General features: G+C 46.5%; 1 protein-coding gene across 1 annotated transcript in view; it reads left to right on the forward strand.

Annotated features, from left to right (window-relative positions):
* Window positions 1–21,148, forward strand: part of LOC115461694 (malate synthase-like) — a 96,418-nt gene that overhangs the window by 36,906 nt on the left and 38,364 nt on the right. Inside the window, 2 exon segments of the mRNA XM_030191719.1 lie at window positions 10,914–11,112; window positions 20,387–20,465. Coding sequence (XP_030047579.1) covers window positions 10,914–11,112; window positions 20,387–20,465 — 278 coding nt within the window.

Genomic DNA, 21,148 nt, shown 5'->3' on the forward strand with positions numbered 1-21,148 from the left:
ATGCTGCACAAGTGGGATTTGTGAGCATGAACGGCTAATGGAGTGTTCCTGCTTGAACTGAACAGTGGCACATTTGGGACAAACACAACTGACTGCAATACAGTGGTCACACGGAAAGCGTGGCGTCAATCACTGTTTTATAGAGACTAAGTATCATGGTATCAACTAAGATTGCTGTGTGACTGTAATGTGCATATAATTTCATATGAATGCCGTTTTCATTGTTGCTGTAAATATTGTCTAGTGCAGCGCAGGGTAAGAAGTTAGAGATAAAGATTAGAGAGGTATTTTTTTAATATAATTAAAACAATTAAAAGTTTTTTGAATTAATACTGGAGCTTTTTTGAAATAGAATATATTGTTATGCCAAGTGGTATAGCACTTCTTCCATTGGGCAACTCTTGTGTTTTTTTTGAAAAATGTGCTATTGCCTATGTGATAAGTGCTACTAATCCACTAATTAAATCAAAGCGTGAACTTATCTTTTGAAAGTGATATCAACAAAAGAGCTTCACTACTTCTCAGGTCACAATTTTCAACCCATCAGCTGGTTTCCCCTGGAAACGCCCGACACCGCGGGTTTCAGAAAATCTTTCCTCAGGGACTTGGGTTAGAGCCATCCGTAGTTGTACTGTGAAGTCAAATTTTGTCCTGGTTCTAGTTTTTGAATTTGATTGTTTGTTACCAGAGACTGGGGGATTGGATCTGTTAAATCCAATTTTGCACATTTTATGAAAACATCCAAAACTCCAGTAGTGAACATGGCCATTTTCGAACCAGAAAAACATTCAACTTTTTGTTTCGAAAACTGGCCATTTGCTAGATGTTTTGTGCTCAGTGCGTCTATATTTTAGGGCCATTTTCGGAAACAAAAACCCTTTCCAAGGGAAAAATGAATAAAAACAAGCCATTGGGATGTATTGGGGGGGGGGGGGGGGGGGTCCAGGATTCTTAGTAGACTGGCACCATAGACATCCCAGCAGAGCAATGGGGCACTGCAGTGGACTTCACATAAAAGGTCCCAGGTACACATCCCACCATAACCCTGTTATATTGTATGGTGAGCCCTCCAAAGCTCGTGCCTGCAGGTGTCACCTATATGTAGGTACAATAGGTTTTTGGTGGGTTTTGGAAGGCTCACCCTTTCCACCACAATTGTAGCAGTCAGAGTGGGATACAGGCCTGGGATATTCTCTTATTGACCTATAAGTGCATTCACTCTGCCGCTCCCTGGTACCTCTCCACTCTTGCCTCTCCCTACGCCCCCCCTCGGGTACTCCGTTCTGTTGATAAATCTCTCTTATCTGTTCCTTTCTCCTCTACTGCTAATTCCAGACTCCGTTCCTTTTATCTTGCTGCACCTCACGCTTGGAATAAACTTCCCGAGTCTGTACGTCTAGCCCCCTCTTTGGCTGTTTTCAAGTCCAAACTTAAAGCCCACCTCTTTACCACTGCTTTTGACTCCTAACCACTGCTCACTTGCCCTGTCCTTTTATCCTCACCTCTTTTTTCCCTTGCCCTTAATTGTTCTGTCTGTCTGCCTGTCTTTTTTTTTTTTTAATTATCGTTATTGGCATCAGTGCAATACATGCTTACATTCTACACTTATGTATACAAGGCACCATTATCCTATTCAGCCAGCATATTTTGATCACAAAGGTATATTTCGTTTTCTCTCACACATGACCACACTGATATTTTTAATTTCATCCCCCCTCCGAATTCCCCAGAACCCCTGCCACACAAATGGGTGCTAATACCAAACTTATCCCCCAAAGTTTCCCCCCAGTTACCCCCCTTCCCGTCTTCTCCCCCCCTATCTGCCTGCATAGAGAATTAATCCCCTTCGGGAGCATTAGAAGAAACATGTTCTTCGAATTGGTACCATAGTTGAGCATATTGCCTATGTTCTATGTTCGGGGAATCTTTGTACATTGCTTTTTCATACTGTGCCAATTCTGACACTTTTGTCAACCAGCATCCATACGGTACCGGCTCCACATGTGTCCAGAACTGCAATATGACCTTTTTAGCTGCTAGCGTGGTCATATACAGAAATCTCCTTTGTGGTCGGGAGAGCCCCTGTTCAATTAGGGCCTCCTGATCCCCCAGCAATAATGCTTGATAAGACCATTCTACTGTGGTCTGAAGCACCTTAGCCTGTATCTGAAAAATCTCGTTCCACAGAGTCAATTTGGAGCATTCCAAAAAAGTACCCACTTTTGCTTGGCATTTTATGCATTTATCTGAGTCCCACAGCTTCATTGTGTTCCCTCTCTCTCTAGTGATATATGCCCTATGTAGTAGTTTAAACTGTGTTTCCTGCCAATCCGCAGACTTGACCATTTCTGCTAGGGTCACAAATAGAGCATTGAACTGTGTCTGAACGAAGTGTGTTCCCAATTCCCTGTTCCACTTGGAGACCACCCCCTCCTCGTTCCCCTCTGGCATGGTCATCTTCACCATCTTGTACCAAATAGAAAGCTTGTTTCCCTCTGGAGGCAGACTCAACATCATCTTATCCAGAGTACCATAAGTCCAATGATCTCCATGTTTCCCCCACGACACCTGCCAGTAGTGTCTAGCTTGCATATACTGTAGCATGTGATTATTGGTAATCCCCCACCTCTCCTTCACCTGTGTAAAAGATAGAAAGTTATGTCCATCTGGAGATACCAAGTCACCCCATGTCAGACACCCATTCCTTGCCCAGCTCTTAAATACTGAGGGTCCCATACCCGCCTGGAAATCTACCAAGCCCACCATCCTCAGAAATGGCGATGCCACCGGACTTTTGTTTTGCCTGCTTCTCCACCATTTCCAAGCAGAGCGGAGCGGTGTCAAGAAGCTATACTGCCTATTTGCAATTGTACCCATCCCTGGGGCTGAGTGCAATAAATTTATGAATGCGTATGGGGCACACCACCCCTCCCACCATTGGGCTGGCATAAATTTTGCCCGACCCCCCAATGCCCTCCTGGATGAGGCGCATTAGCGCTGCCACATTATACAATCGGATATCAGGCAGATTAAGTCCGCCTTTCTCCTTGTTACGTATCAACACATGGTGTCCTATTCGTGCCCTTTTTTGTTTCCATATAAAGGATCGGATAATTGATCTAAAAGACCTGTCATCTTGTCTCTTGATCCAAATAGGTATGGCCTGGATTGGGTATAGCAGCTTTGGCAGTAACACCATCTTAACCAAAGCTGTCCTCCCATACAGGGACAACGGAAGGTCTTTCCACTTCCCGCAAAGTTGTTTGATCTTATCTATGTGGTCCAGTATGTTTTTTTTATACACCACCTTTGCATTAGTACTCAAATGTATACCTAGGTAGCGCATGGATTGTTTCACTGGTGGAATAGAATAGTTCCCCATCCCTGGATTGGCCTGACCATCCGAAAGCAGAAGTAATTCCGATTTATCGCAGTTTACTTTCAGGCCTGATATGCCCCCAAAGTCCTGTACTATCAGGAGTGCCTGGTCTAGGTGTATAGATGGATCCTGAATATAAAGTAGAATATCATCCGCAAATAGATTAATTCTAATCTCCCTCCCCCCTACCCGGAGCCCCTTAACCTTGTCACTCTGCCTGATTTTGATTGCCAGTGGCTCAATTGCCAGTAAGAACAGGAGTGGAGATAACGGGCACCCCTGTCTTGTTCCTCTCCTTAGATCAAAGCTTTCTGTCAGGGAGTCATTTATCATTAGCCTAGCACTCGGTCTGTTGTAGAGAGCTCTCACCCAATCTAGGAATCTACCTCGTATCCCATATTTCCCCATTACCCAAAATAAGTACTGCCACGATATGCTATCAAAGGCTTTTTCCATGTCTAAGCCCGCTATGGCTTCCCTCCCCCCAGACCCTTTAAATGTATGTATTGCCGCTAAAGCTCTTATTAGATTCATCGAGGCATACCGTCCTGGGACAAATCCCGCCTGATCTTCTTGGATAACCCCGGCCAGTGAGATATTCATTCTTTTAGCTAAGATGGCTGCCAAAAGCTTTACATCTTGATTTAATAAGGAAATTGGCCGGTAAGATCCCACTTGCCCAGGGTCCTTTCCCGGTTTAGGTAGTAATATTATATGTGCTAGGTTTGGGCTGTTGTGTCCTCTATCTCCCCCCTCCGTCATGTTATTAAACATACCTGCTAAGGGACCAGGGACCTCCTCTATTAGAATTTTATAAAATTCTGATCCATAGCCATCCGGTCCTGGAGCTTTAGTTAATTTTAGTGCTTTTATCCCTTGTCTCACTTCTTGTGCTGTTATAGGGGCACTCAATCCTTGCACCTGGTCGTCTGAGAAAGTTGGCATAGGGAGGTTTTCAAAGAAAATCTCTCTCTGCGCTACGTCCCCCTCCCTTTCAGCATATAGGGACTTGTAATAATGTACAAATTGGCTCTGTATTTGGGCCTCCTGTTGATATAAACGGCCTTCCCCATCTTTGATGGAGGTAACAACCTGTCTCTTTCTGTGGGGTCTCACTAAGTTAGCCATAAGCCTCCCTGCTTTATTTCCCCATTGAAATAATTTAAATCTCTGGTAATAAATATCTCGCTCTGCCCGCATGTTAAGCAGATGATCAATGCGCGTCTTTGTCTTTATCAGTTTTTCCTTGTATTCTGCCATCTGTGCTTCTTACGTGTTGTCTTCGGAGTTGCTGGTACTCAATGGAGAGCAACAACAACTCCGCTTCCACCTTTTTCTTTTTCCCCGCCGTGTAAGCTAATATATGACCCCTCATCACTACCTTAGCTGCCTCCCAATATATGTCCGGTGTCACCTCCGGGGTATCATTAAACTTCCGATATTCTTCCCACTTTTCTTTCAAAAAAGTTCTGAACGCATTATCTCTGTATAAGGATGGGGGGAATCTCCACACCCTCTCCCTTCCACCCGCTGTGTATGCTATCGATAGCGATATAGCCGAATGGTCAGAAAGTGTGTTATCTATTATATGCGCCGCCTTTGCCACTGTGAACAGTGACTGTGATACTAGGAAATAATCTAATCTGGAATATGAATTGTGTGGATTGGAAAAAAATGTAAATTCCACATCCTGGGGGTGCAATGTTCTCCATATATCCACTAGCCCTAATTGGTGCACCAAAAAATTTATCCCCTTTTGATGCCATCCCTTAGTTTTTATTTTGGCTGGTTTACAGTCGATGGTGGGGTCCGCCATGGTGTTAAAATCCCCTCCTAGGATCATCTGGTACTCCGGATAAGAGGCCGCCCGTGCTACTATATCTGAAAAGAATTTGTGGTTATATACATTAGGTCCATAAATATTACAAAGACTCAGCTTTCGACCCCACAATTCTCCCATGATGATGATATATCTTCCCTCCTTATCTTGTAACACCTTGTGGATAGTTAGTGGTAACTGTTTGTGTATAAGAATGGCCACTCCCCGTTTCCTACTAGTGTATGACGAATAAACCACCTCTCCTACCCACCCCTTCTTCAGCTTTTCATGTTCAGAATTGGCCAGGTGCGTTTCCTGGAGAAAGGCTATGTCTGCACCCTCCTTTCTTAACCAAGATAATATTTTGGTACGTTTAATTGGAGAGTGGATGCCATCCACATTCAGAGACAACAGCTTTAAGTTAACCATCTCTTATACAATTGTCCCTGTCCTCCATGGTACCTAACCGTACATTCCAGTGGGCCTCCCAGCCAAGCCCTCCAGAATCCATTTACCTCCTTTACTACCTCCCTGTTTATTTGCTCCTCTTTGTACTCTCTATACACAGGCTCCCCCCTCCCCCTCCCTCCCTGCCCCCTCTCCCCTCCCCCCCTGATTAGCCCCTCCCCCTTAACCTCATATTTCCCTCTACCCCTCCTCCCCCTCCCCTCCCCCTCTTCCCTATAAACTTTTGGAAACTCCCTTCTTATCAACCTTCCCCTTCCCTCTGTCATACAGCAAGAACAAACTTGAAAGTCCCCCCTCCCCCTCCGCTCCAGCTCCCCCACAACTTTCTAAACAAACCAATCAAACTTTATATAACGTCCTTAGGGATTCCTGGTGTCCCTTCAGTGTCTAGTTTCGCACATCTTGGCAACTCCTGCTTTAATTGTTACAAGCAATCCTCTACGACAGTGAGGTGCTGGCTCTTATCATCTCCTTCTCACAGTGCCTGTTGGTAATTTGCACTACACTCAGGGGCAGATGCACTAAAGCTAAATGAGCCTTTAATGACTCTCCAACGAGGAAAATTTGATCCGTTGCATGCATCAAAGGGCTTTTACCGAGGAAGCCAGCAGCTAACGAAAACGGAATGGAGATGAGCAATTAGTGTGAAAACCCCATTGAAACGACATGCACTAACCTTTTCCGATTGCCTTTACGCAGGAAAAAGGCAGGAAAACTAACGACAGGTCTGGACCACTCGTTAGGACAGCTCTGTGCCAGGAAAAATCATTAAGAGAAAAAATAAACAAACTTTGAGCCAATCCCAGCGCATTAGCAGAGCTAAAAGCGCTGTGATTGGTCCAAAGGACGTCAGAAAAACATAAATAAATAAAAATAAAATAAAAGGGTCGGGAGGGGGCAAGGGCGCTCATCAGGAGCGTCCAGTACGGACGGCCTTGCCCCCCCCCCCGCTGCTCCCCACTTTCCGCCGCTCCCCCCACCCCGAAAAAGCAAAATTCGAGCAGCCCCTGCCCCCCGCCCTTCCTCACTACTCTCTCACCTCAGCTCCGCCTCCCGACATCCTCCGTCCTGTGCCCTGCCCCCTTTTGGGGTTGTCGCCGCCATTCCCCTCCTCCATCGGGCCCCCTCCCTCTTACCGGGCCGTGCAGCGCCTCTCTCCTCTGTCCGAAGGCGCTGCACGGGCAAGAAGAAAGCCTGATGCCTGCCTTCGCCCAGCTTCGATGGCGCGTCTTTCTCCTGCTGGGCCCGCCCCTTTCTGGTAGACCCTTTCACGGTCCACTGCATGCAAATCTCTCTCATGAATATTCACTGTGGGTATCCTGAAAACCTGACTGGTTGGGGTGCCTCCAGGACCAGGTTTGGGAACCACTGCCTTAAGGGATTGTGAGTGCTCCCTCTGCAGCATCCTGAGTTCCAGCTGACCCAGAAAACATAGCACCTTTCTGCACGGGCCCGGTAAGAGGGAGGGGGGCCCGATGGAGGAGGGGAATGGCGGCGACGACCCCAAAAGGGGGTGGGGCACAGGACGGAGGATGTCGGGAGGCGGAGCTGAGGTGAGAGAGTAGTGAGGAAGGGAGGGGGGCAGGGGCTGCTTGAATTTTGCTTTTTCGGGGTGGGGGGAGCGGCGGAAAGTGGGGAGCAGCGGGGGGGGGGCAAGGCCGTCCGTACAGGACGCTCCTGATGAGCGCCCTTGCCCCCTCCCGACCCTTTTTTTTTCTTTTTGTTTTGATTTGGGAGCCATGTGCTTGTGATTTGACTGTGTTTTGACTGTTTGTGGCATGCGCAGAGCAGCTAACATAACGCTTGGCTGCTCTGCGCATGATTTGGGGGCCGATTAACGATGTGTATTGTGATTCTTTGATACATTGTACGTTTCTATACCGATCTGAGCATGTGTGACTTTTTTTTTTGGTGCATTCTTCGTTTTTTAAAAATCGTTAGGGCCTTTAACGATTTTGATTTTTTTACGTTTGCTTGATGCATCTACCCCTCAGTCCCCGGCTGTGCAGCTGTTATGTTAAAGAACCCTTTCTCTTTCTGTCTAGACCCTTTCAACTGGGCCTTATTTATTCAGGATTTGACCCAAGCCTTAGAGGAAAATACAAACTTTATAAGTCTTATCACTCACTCCGTTCCTCTTTAATGATTGCTCAGTCACTGGTTGTTCTCTCCTTGAATATCCCGATTCAAGCTTTCCGCAAAGGCCTTAGCCTCCTGGGCCCCTGAAAACACCAGGTTCTTTCCTCCGTGCCACACTTTTAATTTTGCAGGATACAGGAGCGAAAACCTGACTCCCTTGTTGTACAGCTGGGTGCAGGTTGGAGCAATTGCTCGTCGTAGTTGTGCCACTGATGAGGAATAATCATTAAAGAGCAAAATTTTACGCCCCTCGTACTGCAGCTGTGAATGTCCTGAACGGCTCTGCTTCAGGAGTGCCTCTTTCTCTCTCCAGTTGATATAATGCGCAATCGCTGTTCTGGGTTTGTCTTCACCTTCTCGGCGGGCCCCTATTCGATGCGCTCGATCACATTGCCAGGAGCCCGCGCTCCCGACGAGGCCTAATTGCGCTGGCAGCCACTCGCTGAAGAATTTATATAAATCTACATCCTTTACCATCTCAGACAATCCCACAACCCGTAGGTTGTTGCGTCGGTTACGGTTTTCTTGTTCTTCAACTTGTTCTTTAAGTATTGCAGCTTCTTTTTGCAGAGCTGTAATCTGCGCTGCCATGCTTTGCGATGTTTCCTCCTGCGCGAGCACACGTTGTTCCACTTCGGTCAGTCTATGTGCTTGCACGTCAAATTTTTCATTAATTTCTTCTACTGCCGATTGGATTTTGTTTAAGCGGTCCTCCAGCGCCGCTGCTACTGTTGTTGAGATTTCTCTTGCCCAGTCGCCTGCATTTTTCTCCGCCCCTGTCGCGGGCTCTGGAGTCATCGCCATCTTGTTCGCTTTCCACGATGGTGCGGTTTTGTTTCTTAGGCCTCCCTGGTTTCTTGTGGGCATACCGGCCAGTCCCACGCCCAAAGTATCTGCCGTCGTTATCTTTCCACTCTCGACCTCTTCCCTCGCACTTATTTGTCCAACGGGGTGGACTAACAGCTGATTTTTGGCTGATTTTTCGGAGAAGTCTGGGGAGCTCTCTCCTCTTGCTGCTACTCAGGAAGCAGTCATCACGTGACCCCCCTGTCTGCCTGTCTTATCTAGATTGTAAGCTCTTTGAGCAGGGACTGTCTTTTTGTGTATGGTGTGCAGAGTCACAAGGAGCTACAGTGGGACTTGAACTGAGTTCCCCAGGATCAAAGTCCGCTGCACTAACCACTAGGCTACTCCTCCACTAGCAACATTCCATGTAGAAGCCTGCCCTTGCAGATCAGCAACAGAGAAACAGAAGCCTGCGCGGCCGCATCGGTGATCTGCAAGGGCCAACTTCTACAAGGAATGTTGGAATAGCAACATTCCATGTAGAATCTCAACTAGTAGCAACAGTGGAGGAGTGGCCTAGTGGTTAGGGTGGTGGACTTTGGTTCTGAGGAACTGAGTTCAATTCCCACTTCAGGCACAGGCAGCTAGCTCCTTGTGACTCTCAGCAAGTCACTTAACCCTCCATTGCCCCATGTAAGCCGCATTGAGCCTGCCATGAGTGGGAAAGCGTGGGGTACAAATAAAAAAAAATAGAACGTGGATCTGGCATTTTCTGAAGTACATGTGCTATTTACATGCTCCCTTTCACTTCCTGAATGCATAGCATCAATCAGCTGCCTGAAAACAGCCCTCCCTCACCCCCCCTTAATGGTAAAAGTTTGCATGTGTGTTCCGTTGTTTAATTTAATTGAAATCTGTGATAGCATGAGGCACAGACCCTCCACAGACACAGCCAAGCCACATTGTGAAGTAGAGCAAAACTCTTTTATGGGTTGTGCATCAATTATGTACCCAGGCCTGGTATGTCAGGAACAAATATATAATCCTTTTGTAACTCTGTTCCAATACAAAGGGACTAGTTTCTGCCTGGCTACAGACTACAGTTAGTCAGCTTCTACATAGGATTATCATCTTAAAGGTCAGCATTTAACAACTATCTTTCGAAAATCTCTGAAAACATTCTTCTTCAACAAGGCCTACAATGAGAGCCTACCACCTCACTAAGTCACCTCACTAACCCGCTCAATTATGAACGCCCACCTTCTGTAACTACCCATATCACTCTCTTCCTTCTTCTCTCTTCCCTTACTTGATCGCTACACATTACTAACTGTATCTGATATCCTGAAATGACAATGTCAACAAGTCTATGTAAGCCACATTGAGCCTGCAAATAGGTGGGGGAAAGTGGAATACAAGTGCAATAAATAAATAACAGACAAGGAAGGGCCTGGCTTCTGGTAAGCCATGAGGTCATCCACTCACAATACGCAACTGAGAACTTTCCTACCTTGGCCTCTCTACTGGTTCCTTGTCCTTAACTGGTGGAGGTCTTCCCTGTAGGGCTGTTCTTCCTTCTCTGGGCCTCTCTGTCTTGTTCCTACTCCAATTTTTTACTTCCCCCTTACTAGATCACGCCCTTCTGGCTAAGCAGCTACAACTAGAGCTCTCATAGTGTGACCCTGTGAAGGAGTGTACTTAAGGGGAACTGGATTTATTCCACACACTCCATCAAGCACCTATATTCTACTTAACCCAATGCACAATGCATGTATCGTTAGAAAACTGTGTAAGTAGATGGTATTTTCAAATCTTTGCATGTAGTTTTCTATCAAAATTCTACCTGTAGAAATAGCAAATGCACATGATCTTGTGTACTATGCACCTGCAGCAAGTTCCACAGTGAAAATATATGTTTATGTTTATTGTGCTTGATATACCACCTTTCAAGTTTGAAAATCAAAGCAGTTTACGAATAGTAATAAAAACAAATGTGAGAATATGGAAAAAGAACTAAAATTTGTCAATAGAAACTTCACTTTAAAGATAATTGGAAACAGGTAAAAAGCATGCGCTAGCTTTGCATGTAATTCACATTAACATTTCAATGAACAGAACATTCTGGCAGTTCCATGATGCAATAACAAAATGTATTCTGAAATATCATTTTATTTGGAAATCTCAGGAAGCATTGAACAAATTAACTTCTTCTACACTTTTTTCACAGGGTTAAAAAATAAGGTATAAAGGCATATGGCTTGGCCATGAGGCTGCAACTTATTTGCCTTCTTTTGAGTCCTTGTCCTATTATGCCATCCCTAGGCCATCGACCAGAATTCTTGTTGCCAGACCGCAGCAAGTATGTGAACATGGAAAAGCTTTTCCTGAAGAGCTACATGGATTTGTTGGTTAAGACCTGCCACTACAGAGGTGCTCTAGCAACAGGTGGGATGGCTGCTCTTTTGTTGCCAAAGGACAAGGAAAGTGTTGAGTATCAAAGGGTCCTGGCCACTGTCACCCGGTAAGAAGACACTGTGAGATTGTCATGAGCATATCAGCAGACAGATCTAAATAAAGGAGTATTGAGCAAAACAGTGGTGGGGTATCCCATCAAAGGAGATCACTCTCCATGAATAAAAGGTTTAGGGGAAAATTCGATAAAGTGGCGCCAAGGTATGCCTAACCCGTTATACAATAATAATGCCTAGCCGCTTTGGTGGGCTGAAACTTACGCCAGGTCAATGGAAGGTGAAATTGCCGCACTTACGTTTGCCTTGCAATGTGCACAACTTACGCCTGCCGTTGACCTGGCGTGTTCTGTAAGTTGCACGCATTGCTAGGTGGATCGTCCACGGCACACCCATGCTCCTGCCATTAGTAAATGTCCTTCACAGTTACACAGTAACTCCCCAGATTCTATAAAAGTCACCCAAAGTTAGGCACACATTCCAGATCGGCACCGAAAATAATTAGTTAATGGGCTCCAATGATTTAAATATTGGAGCTAACAAGTCAGACAAAGACCATATGGCCTATCACTCCTTTAGAGATCTTATGTACTTGTCCCAAGCTTTCTTGAATTCAGATACTGTTTTTTTTGTCTCCACCATTTCCACTGGGAGGCTGTTCCATGAATTCACCACCCTTTCCATGAAGAAGTATTTCCTCAGGTTACTCCTGAATCGATCCCCTTTTACCTTCATCCTATGCCCCCTCGTTTACAGAGCTTCCTTTCAATTTAAACGTCTCTATCATATTTCCCCTCTCCCACCTTTCTTCCAAAGAATACATATTGAAAGTCTGTCCTCAGATTTGCTGTTTGTACTCCAGAGAGTCCAAACGTTCACACATTCTTTTTGGTTTGGAAGAAAGCAGCAAGGTTTTAGACATCACTCATGCTCCATTAAGACTAGCTAAGAATCATCATACATCCAATAGAAGACTCCCGAGGAAGGCCTTTTTTAGGCTGAAACACGACTTGTGTCGAGTCTCGGATGTTACAATAAAGATATATGTTTGGACATCGTCCACTGCTCTTTCCTTTGTCACCCTCGCTGTGTTTGACTCTACAGATGCTACTGCCTGATATTCAAAGCAATATAAATGGCCCAGAGAGGCTCCTGGCCATTTAAGTTGTTTGTCTGTGGCTAACCATGAATATTCAGCAGCACTTAACTGGTTTGTGTCATTGAATATTAGCGCCTGAGCCAAAACTTGTAGGTGTCCCGGGTGCAGAGTTGGCACTTATGTTGTTAAATGCCAATATTCTGCCCTTAACCGCATAAGATAATCACTTAAATAGGGCCACATAAACAGGGCCAGTCCTAGGGCTCTGGTGCCCCCCTGCAGACTGGCACCCCCCCCCCCCCGTCTTGCATCTTCTTTCTCTCTTCTCCCTCTTCTCTCCCCCTCCCTCCCACCCTCCTCCGTTCCAGACCCCCCTCGCTCCCTCCGAGTTCCAGGCCTGGTGACCCGCCCTCCCTCCGACTCGAGTTCCAGCCCAACCTCTTCTCCCACTCCCACAACAGTGCTTCGCCTGCACCTCGCCTTCCTGCATGCCACCCAGAATTTAAAAGTCATCTTACCGGGGTCCTGGCGGCAGCAGTGAAAGGCTGTCAGCTCTGCCTCTGGTCCCGCCCTTGTGGAAACAAGAAATGAGGGCGGGACCAGAGGCAGAGCTGAGAGCGAAGAGAAGGGAAGGCAGCCCGCTGAATCGCCGACTCGCAGAGCCTGTTCGCATTTCACTGCTGCTGCTGGGACCCCGGTAAGATGACTTTTAAATTCTGGGCGTCATGCAGGAAGGCGAGGGGCAGGCGGACTCTGTTGAAGGAGATAGGAGAAAAGGTCGGGCAGCGGGCTGGCTCCTGGCTGGGAGCTTCCGGTTCCGGCGGGGAAAATTGCATGATGCAGCACCCTTGAAGGCAGGCGCCCCCCTGCGGTGCTTACCCCGCTAACAGGGTTGGGCCGGCCCTGAACATAAATAGCAGTCCTATGTTTAATTGGTTCAGCTTACACAGTGAAGGGCTGAACATTGCACTTAACCACATAAGTTTTAGCTACCGACATGCAACCGGACATTCAGTGCTGGTGTGGCATTGAATATCTGGGAATACAGCTGCCGGCGGATATAAAAACGCTGACCGCTGCTTGCTGAAAATCTACCTTGCTAGTCAATATTTTTGTCACCATTCCGCCTCCTTCAAGTGTGCTCAAAACCTTTTACTCCATTGAAAAGAAAAGGAATTGCAAATATTAATCATTCATTCCTATTGGGAAAAAATACTGTTATAATTAGAAGGAAGTTAAAAAAGAATTCACTACAGGAGTTTGGAAAGCCTCGAATGCATACAGAAATCCAGAAACTGAGAATAAATTATCTTTATCGTTGTGCCTTGCTTTCATTACCCTAACGGAAGCACAGTGTGTCTAAATTTACACACGTATTCTACTTTTCTTTATAGAATACTGATTTAGAACAGCAATTCTACTGAACCTGATGGGTTCTTTTGTATTTTCGGATGACAAATGTGTATAAACTGCAAACTCACACATTTGCCCAGGAAATAGATACAAAAAGATACCTTTGATATGATGCCAGCAGAATTAAACAGCTTCTGGTGACAGATGGACAATATTCATGGCAGTCTCTAACCTCCCATGCATGGGGAGGGGGCATGAAGGGTCTGGATTGCAGGACCTTGCTGCTGGATCCCCACAGTGCTACAGGGAAGCCATAGAAAAAAATTCTAAAAAAAATTACCAGTGCATAGCTAGGCGGTGCAGAGCCTGGCTAGTATAACCAATCAGAACTTGCATACCTATACAGAACCTAGCCTTGATAACATATGCACGTACACAGAGGTCAAGGCATGTAAATGTGGCGTTTAAATAGATTCAGATAAGAAAAACAGATTTGAGGCCAAAGGTAAGGCCGTGGTTACCTATGGAGAAGCCTCTGGAATGCCTAGTTCACAGCCTATGTGGGGCCCAATTTCTGCTGACAAAAGCAGGTTTGTTCCATTCTGCACCAAACACTAATCTAACCAGGTATATATGTGTGTATATTTTAGGCGCAAACACTTCTGGCTAGTCATTCAGCTGATACACGTGCTCACTACTAAATACCAGAGGTACCCATGTAACTTGTAGTTTTCTATAAGTTACGCACCTAAGTGTGAGTTCCACCCAAGCTGTGCCCAGACTTTGCCTGCATATATGCCCATATGTAAAATAAGAGCCATGCAAGATAATGCACATATTTACAGACTAGCACTAAGGCGGATTTTCGGCATTTTTAACTCTCATCCACTCTCTCATTACCTCTCGCCTTGACTACTGCAACCTACTCCTCACTGGCCTCCCACTTAGCCATCTATCCCCCCTTCAGTCCGTTCAGAACTCTGCTGCCCGTCGTATCTTCCGCCTCGACCGATATACTCATATCACCCCTCTCCTTAAGTCACTTCACTGGCTCCCGATCAGGTACCGCATACAGTTCAAGCTTCTCCTACTAACCTACAAATGCATTCGATCTGCAGCCCCTCACTACCCTCTCTACCCTCATCTCCACTTACGCTCCTACCCGTAACCTCTGCTCACAGGACAAATCCCTCCTCTCAGTACCCTTCTCCACCACCGCCAACTCCAGGCTCCGCCCATTCTGCCTCACCTCATCCCATGCTTGGAATAAACTCCCTGAGCCCATACGCCAGGTCCCCTCCCTGCCCATCTTCAAATCCTTGCTCAAAGCCCACCTCTTCAATGTCGCCTTCGGCACCTAACCACCATACCTCTATTCAGGAAATCTTGACTGCCCCAACTTGACGTTTCGTCCTTTAGATTGTAAGCTCCTTCGAGCAGGGACTGTCCTTCTTTGTTAAACTGTACAGCGCTGCGTAACCCTAGTAGCGCTCTAGAAATGTTAAGTAGTAGTAGTAATTTATGCACCTCACCAGTCTGAAATGAAGGAAAGCACATCCCTGGGGAACAGGTGTGTTATTTAAACCTGCTCAAATAAATGAAAAGTGCTCAAAACTTAGGAGTCCCTCTTACTAAAGTGTGCTAATGGATTTAGCATGTGTTAAATTCCGTGCAGCCCACAGTACATTTATAGGCTTCTTAGTATTTAAAGCACACTAATTCATTAGCATGTGCCAGGGGCGTAGCCAGACTTCGGCAGGAGGGGGGGGGGTACAGAGCCCGAGGTGAGGGGGCACATTTTAGCCCCCCCCCCCCAGTGCCGCCGACACCCCCCGCCACTTTTGACCCCCCCCTTCCACTGCTGCCAACCCTCCCCACCACTATCGACTCCCCTTCCGCCAACCGTTCCCCTCCACTATCAACCCCCCCTCCCGCTGCCGCCAATCCTCCTCCGCCACTATAGACCCCCCTCCTGCTGCCGCCAACTCTCTCCGCCACCGCCAGGTACCCTTGCTGGCGAGGGTCCCCAACCCCCGCCAGCCGAAGCCCTCTTCAGTGCCGATCTACTCCGGCGCGTTCGCTGATCTGGATTCTGTTTCTGTGAGTCCTGACGTCCTGCACGTTCCTACGTGCGGACGTCAGGAGTCAAGAAAAGACTCACAGAAACAGAATCCAGATCAGCAACGCGGCGGAATAAACCGGCGCTGAAGAGGACTTCGGCTGGCGGGAGTTGGGGACCCCCATCAGCAAAGGTACCTGGTGGGAGAGGATTGGTGGGAGGGGGGTCTATAGTGGCGGAGGGTTGGTGGCAGCGGGCGGGGGGGGGGGGTCGGCAGCGCCAGGGGGGATTTTGGTTGGCGGGAGTTGGGGACCCCCGCCAGGAAAGGTACCTGACGGTGGTGGCGGGGGAGGGTTGGCGGCGGTGCCGGGGGGGATTCGATAGTGGCGGGGGAGTGTTGGTGGTGTGGGGGGGGGGGGTGAAAGTAGGGGCCAGGGCTAAACCTGCAGGGGCCAATGCCCCCGTGGCCCCACCTAGCTACACCCCTGGCATGTGCTAAATCCATTAGTACACATTAGTAAAAGGACCCCTTAAAAGCTACCACTGGAGGTTTAACCTGTGATTTAGATGGGCCACTGATGCCCCTGATTTGAGTTGATCATTGTGTGTCAGCACCTTGTAAGAGAATGAACAGATATTTATGTAGCATTGAGGGCAATTTAAAAAAAACCACTACTTAAGCTGGCAATGATCCCCAAGCTCCACCAGCCGAAGACTTCCTCCCAGCTCGAACACTTGCAACATGGGCAGCTGGTGGCAGTGTCCCTGAGTAAACTGGACTATTGCAATATTTGGGGGAGGCAAAGAGTCTTTTGAAATGATTACAAACTATACAGAGTACTGCATTTCTATTTAGTTTTCTCATTAAAAATTTCTTCTCATATTACTCCATTTTATCCAACCACCCATTGGCTTTCAGTACAGGCCTGAATTATGTTCTAACTTGGTAGTGTTGCATTTAAGATATTATATGGAGTTACTCCTGGTTATGTGGGTGTATACAGATACAACCTTTTTTGAGGTGTTATTGGAGTACCTGACACTTAACGTAAATTCTAAAAAGAATAGGTCTCTGGTAATACCAGCATTAGTGAATGAAGTGTCAGAAGCAAATGTGTCCCCTCATAGCCTTAGATCCAAGCTTACAACACCCTAAATACTAGAAAGAACTAACTCTACAACCATGTATTATAAAAATAGAGTGCACATTTATTTACAATAACAGCAAAGATAATGTGCAAAGAAGGCAAGAATATAGACACGGGAAGTCTTATCATAGAATTAGCTCAGAGTAAATGCACATAAATCCATAACTAGACTCCTAAGTAAAAGAGTCACAATGAATCTATAGCACTTATACAAAGTTATGTGGCAAAAACATGCAAACTGTTGCAGACTTCTAGATGGCATTGTGTTCTTCAGATGGTCAGATTCAGCACAGGTCCACTCCTCAGATGGAACGTCAACACTAGTGCCACATTGATGGGATCACCATGACAAAGAGCCAGGGTTTCAGAAAACAATATGCAACTTTGCCAGCCACAGCACTTTCCAGCTGCACGGATAATTCCAAGAGTCCTTGGCTGTTCTGGCCATGACGTTGATGCTGATAACAACCTTGTTATTCTAGCACATTGGGACCCTGGTCAGCAGTCTTCATCTGCATGCAAGGTCGCAGCTTCAGCAAATAGCAGGATTAGCAACAAAAGATGGAATAACTCCAAGTCTTTATCAGTCAGGTTGCTAATGCTGAATAGTGCCATGTATTATAATCCCAGTGCTTTTTTTGTGCCGGTACGCAACGGTACGGCGTACCGGCATCTTTTTTTGCCCGCCCCCCCCCCCTGCGACACTCCGGGCGAGTCCTGCACTTAGTTTTTTTTTTTAAGACTCAGAACGCGCGAACAATGCAGCCGGCAGCGATTGAAAGAGGCTGTCTGGGCTGGCGTCTGCGTCGGAGCTTCCCTCACCCTCTGCGAGTCCCGTGAAACAGGAAGTTGTAACAATGAAGGTGGGACTCGCAGAGGGTGAGGGAAGCTCCGACGCAGACGCCAGCCCAGACAGCCTCTTTCAATCGCTGCTGGCTGCATCGTTCGCACGTTCTGAGTCTTAAAAAAAAAAAACTAAGTGCAGGACTTGCCCGGAGTGTCGCGGGGGGGGGGGGGGGGGGGGAAGGATTGGGGACAGAAAGAGGGAAACCAACAGAGGGAAGGATTGGGGAGAGAGGGAAAGAGGGAAACCAACAGAGGGAAGGATTGGGGAGAGAGGGAAACCAACAGAGGGAAGGATTGGGGAGAGAGGGAAAGAGGGAAACCAACAGAGGGAAGGATTGGGGAGAGAGGGAAAGAGGGAAACCAACAGAGGGAAGGATTGGGGAGAGAGGGAAACCAACAGAGGGAAGGATTGGGGAGAGAGGGAAAGAGGGAAACCAACAGAGGGAAAGATTGGGGAGAGAGAGAAAGAGGGAAACCAACAGAGGGAAAGATTGGGGAGAGAGAGAAAGAGGGAAACCAACAGAGGGAAAGATTGGGGAGAGCGAGAAAGAGGGAAACCAACAGAGGGAAGGTTTGGGGAGAGAGGGAAACCAACAGAGGGAAGGATTGGGGAGAGAGAGGGGAAAACAGATGGAAGGATTGGGGAGAGGGGAAAACAGATGGAAGGATGGGGAGAGAGAGGAAAAACAGATGGAAGGATGGGGAGAGAGAGGGAAAACACAGATGGAAGGATTGGGGAGAGAGGGAAAAAACAGATGGAAGGATGGGGAGAGAGGGGAAAAACAGATGGAAGGATGGGGAGAGAGGGGGAAAACAGATGGAAGGATGGGGAGAGAGGGGGAAAAACAGATGGAAGGATGGGGAGAGAGAGGGGGAAAAACAGATGGAAGGATGGGGAGAGAGAGATGGAAAACGGAATGATGGGGAGAGAAAGAGGGAAGACGCTGGATGGAAGAATGCAGAAAGAAATAGGGGAGACACTGGAAGGATGGGGAGAGAAAGCAGAGCTGCTGGATGGAAAAGGGGAATAGAGAAAGACTGGAGAATAAGAGGAAGGGGCATGGGGAGAACAAGGGTGAGGAAAAGATGAAAAGCCACAGGTAGATGAAGGAAATTAAAGAATGGATAGTAAGAATGAATTAAATCTGGACAGAGAGAGCCTGAAAAATATTGAAGAAAGCAAAGAAAAAGGAGACAAAAATGACAAATGGCACAGAAGAGTTAAGCGAAAACAAAGGAAAGCAGAATCACAGACTGGGACCAATATGGAAAGAAAAACAGTCACCAGACAACAAAGGTAGAAAAAAAATCATTTTATTTTCATTTTAGTGTTTGTAATATGTCCAATTTGAGAATTTACATTGGCTGTCTTATTTTGCACTGGGTATACTGGAGCTGTAAGAGCTTACACAGATTATTTATAATGAAAAAAAATCACGTTATTTTTTTCTCCTATAGTACTGTAATATTTTCAATGATGTCTGTTTATATGCGCCATGGCTGGTATAGGGGGTGTGGTTAATGGGGGTGTGGCTATCATAGGGGTGGAGCCATATGTGGTGACCCCGCCCATAATGAGTACCGGCACCTTTTTTTCTACAAAAAAAGCACTGTATAATCCTATATCTATTTGCTATATAGGAACACATATTCTGTGGTGCTTAGTGCTGGTTTTGCTCCTACAGATGTTTATTAACATTAATATGTAGACCTTCTTAAGTGAGACTACATCTTATTTCAAACAGTTTTCTCCTATCAAGCAGCAACTTTCTGGTCCTCACTTACGGGTAGTATCAGGCCATTATCTAGTTTTGACTGCTTCAAGAAAGCAATCAAGACTCATATATTCTAGAAGTATGTTTTGGGTACTACAAATTAATTTACATATATTTTTGGACAATTTGAGATGTATGCTACTACTACTACTACTTATCATTTCTATAGAGCTACTAGACGTACGCAGCGCTGTACACTTGAATATGAAGAGACAGTCCCTGCTCGACAGAACTTACAATCTAATTAGGACAGACAAACAGGACAAACGAGATAAGGGAATATTAAGGTGAGGATGATAAAATAAGGGTTCTGAACAAGTGAATAAGGGTTAGGAGTTAAAAGCAGCATCAAAAAGGTGGGCTTTTAGCTTAGATTTGAAGACGGCCAGAGATGGAGCTTGACGTACCGGCTCAGGAAGTCTATTCCAGGCATATGGTGCAGCAAAATGCTCCTAGATATATTCAAAATACTGTATTCTTAATGTAGTCTGCTTAGAACTAAGTTTGGTAATAGTGGAATACATAGGAGCCAACTTTTCAAAATTATTGGGGGTGCTAAGCCCAATGGAAATAACCCTTCCTTGGACACATACAAGGAATTTTCTCAATATTGGGGGTGCTCAAGCACCCACAGCACCCACAGAGTCGGCTCCTATGGTGGAATATAAGATTTGTAACTGTAACTGAGCTTCCACTGGCCCCCCTGCTCCCCCTCATATGCTTAGTTTTTGCACATGTGTGGGATTCTGTACCAGGGGCGGTTCAAGGGTACTACCTCCAGCTGCCCAGGTTGCAAGTGTTCAGGCTTGGAGATCACCGCCAGCTCAGGTAGTGAGGGTGTGGGCTGAGGGTGAAGACAAAATTTCATAACCACCCGCTTTGAGCTGAGGTTCACCCTAAATGATCCATATAGCTATGCAACTGCTCAGTTCTATAATGTCTCTCCTACGTTGTCAGAATAAAGATACAGAGGTGCAAAGTGATAATGAGCATCCATTTCAGCACAAATCTCCCTAGATGACTAATGTTCTCATTTCTAAATTTTAGGCTAAAACTCTTTGAAATTGAGGCCGGGGTGGATGGATTTATGGTGTATGATATTGATCTAGTGGAACCAATGCAAGAGGTAACATGTATATTTTTTGTTGCATCTTTGATTTGTGTATCATGGAGGGGAATAATTGAACGGCACCGGTGAAATACATGGCCTGCGATGTATTTTGGCGGCGCCGCAAACAGCTGGCCAGACCCGTATTTTCGAAAAAGATGGCCGGCCATCTTTTGTTTCGATAATACGGTTCTGGACAGCCAAATGCCTTGGATTTGGCCGGGGTTTGAGATGGCCGGCTTCGTTTTTTAGCGATAATGGAAAGTTATGTCGGCCATCTCAAACCCCGGCCAAATTCAAGGCATTTGGCCGTGGGAGGAGCCAGCATTTTTAGTGCACTGGCCCCCTGACATGCCAGGACACCAACCGGGCTCCCTAGGGGTCACTGTGGTGGACTTCAGAAAAGCTCCCACATGCATAGCTCCCTTACTTTGGGAGCTGAGCCCCCCAACCCCCCCCCCCAAAACCCACTACCCATAAATGTACTGCACACACTAAAACTGCTCCAGGGACCTGCATACAGCCTCTAGGACTTATTGCTGCTGTATAACTTTGGCACACCAGTTCACACCTGAAGACTAATCTTTCTGAAAAAGTCCTTTCTTGAAATAAGCACATTTACTCATGGTTAACTGCAGATCAGAGGTTGTGCCCCACTGGCAAAGAGTACCCTGGTACTAAGATTAGCAGTAGGTCAGAGC

The sequence above is a fragment of the Microcaecilia unicolor genome, chromosome 2 (assembly GCF_901765095.1).
Source record: "Microcaecilia unicolor chromosome 2, aMicUni1.1, whole genome shotgun sequence".
In the NCBI taxonomy this organism is placed as follows: Eukaryota; Metazoa; Chordata; class Amphibia; order Gymnophiona; family Siphonopidae; genus Microcaecilia; species Microcaecilia unicolor.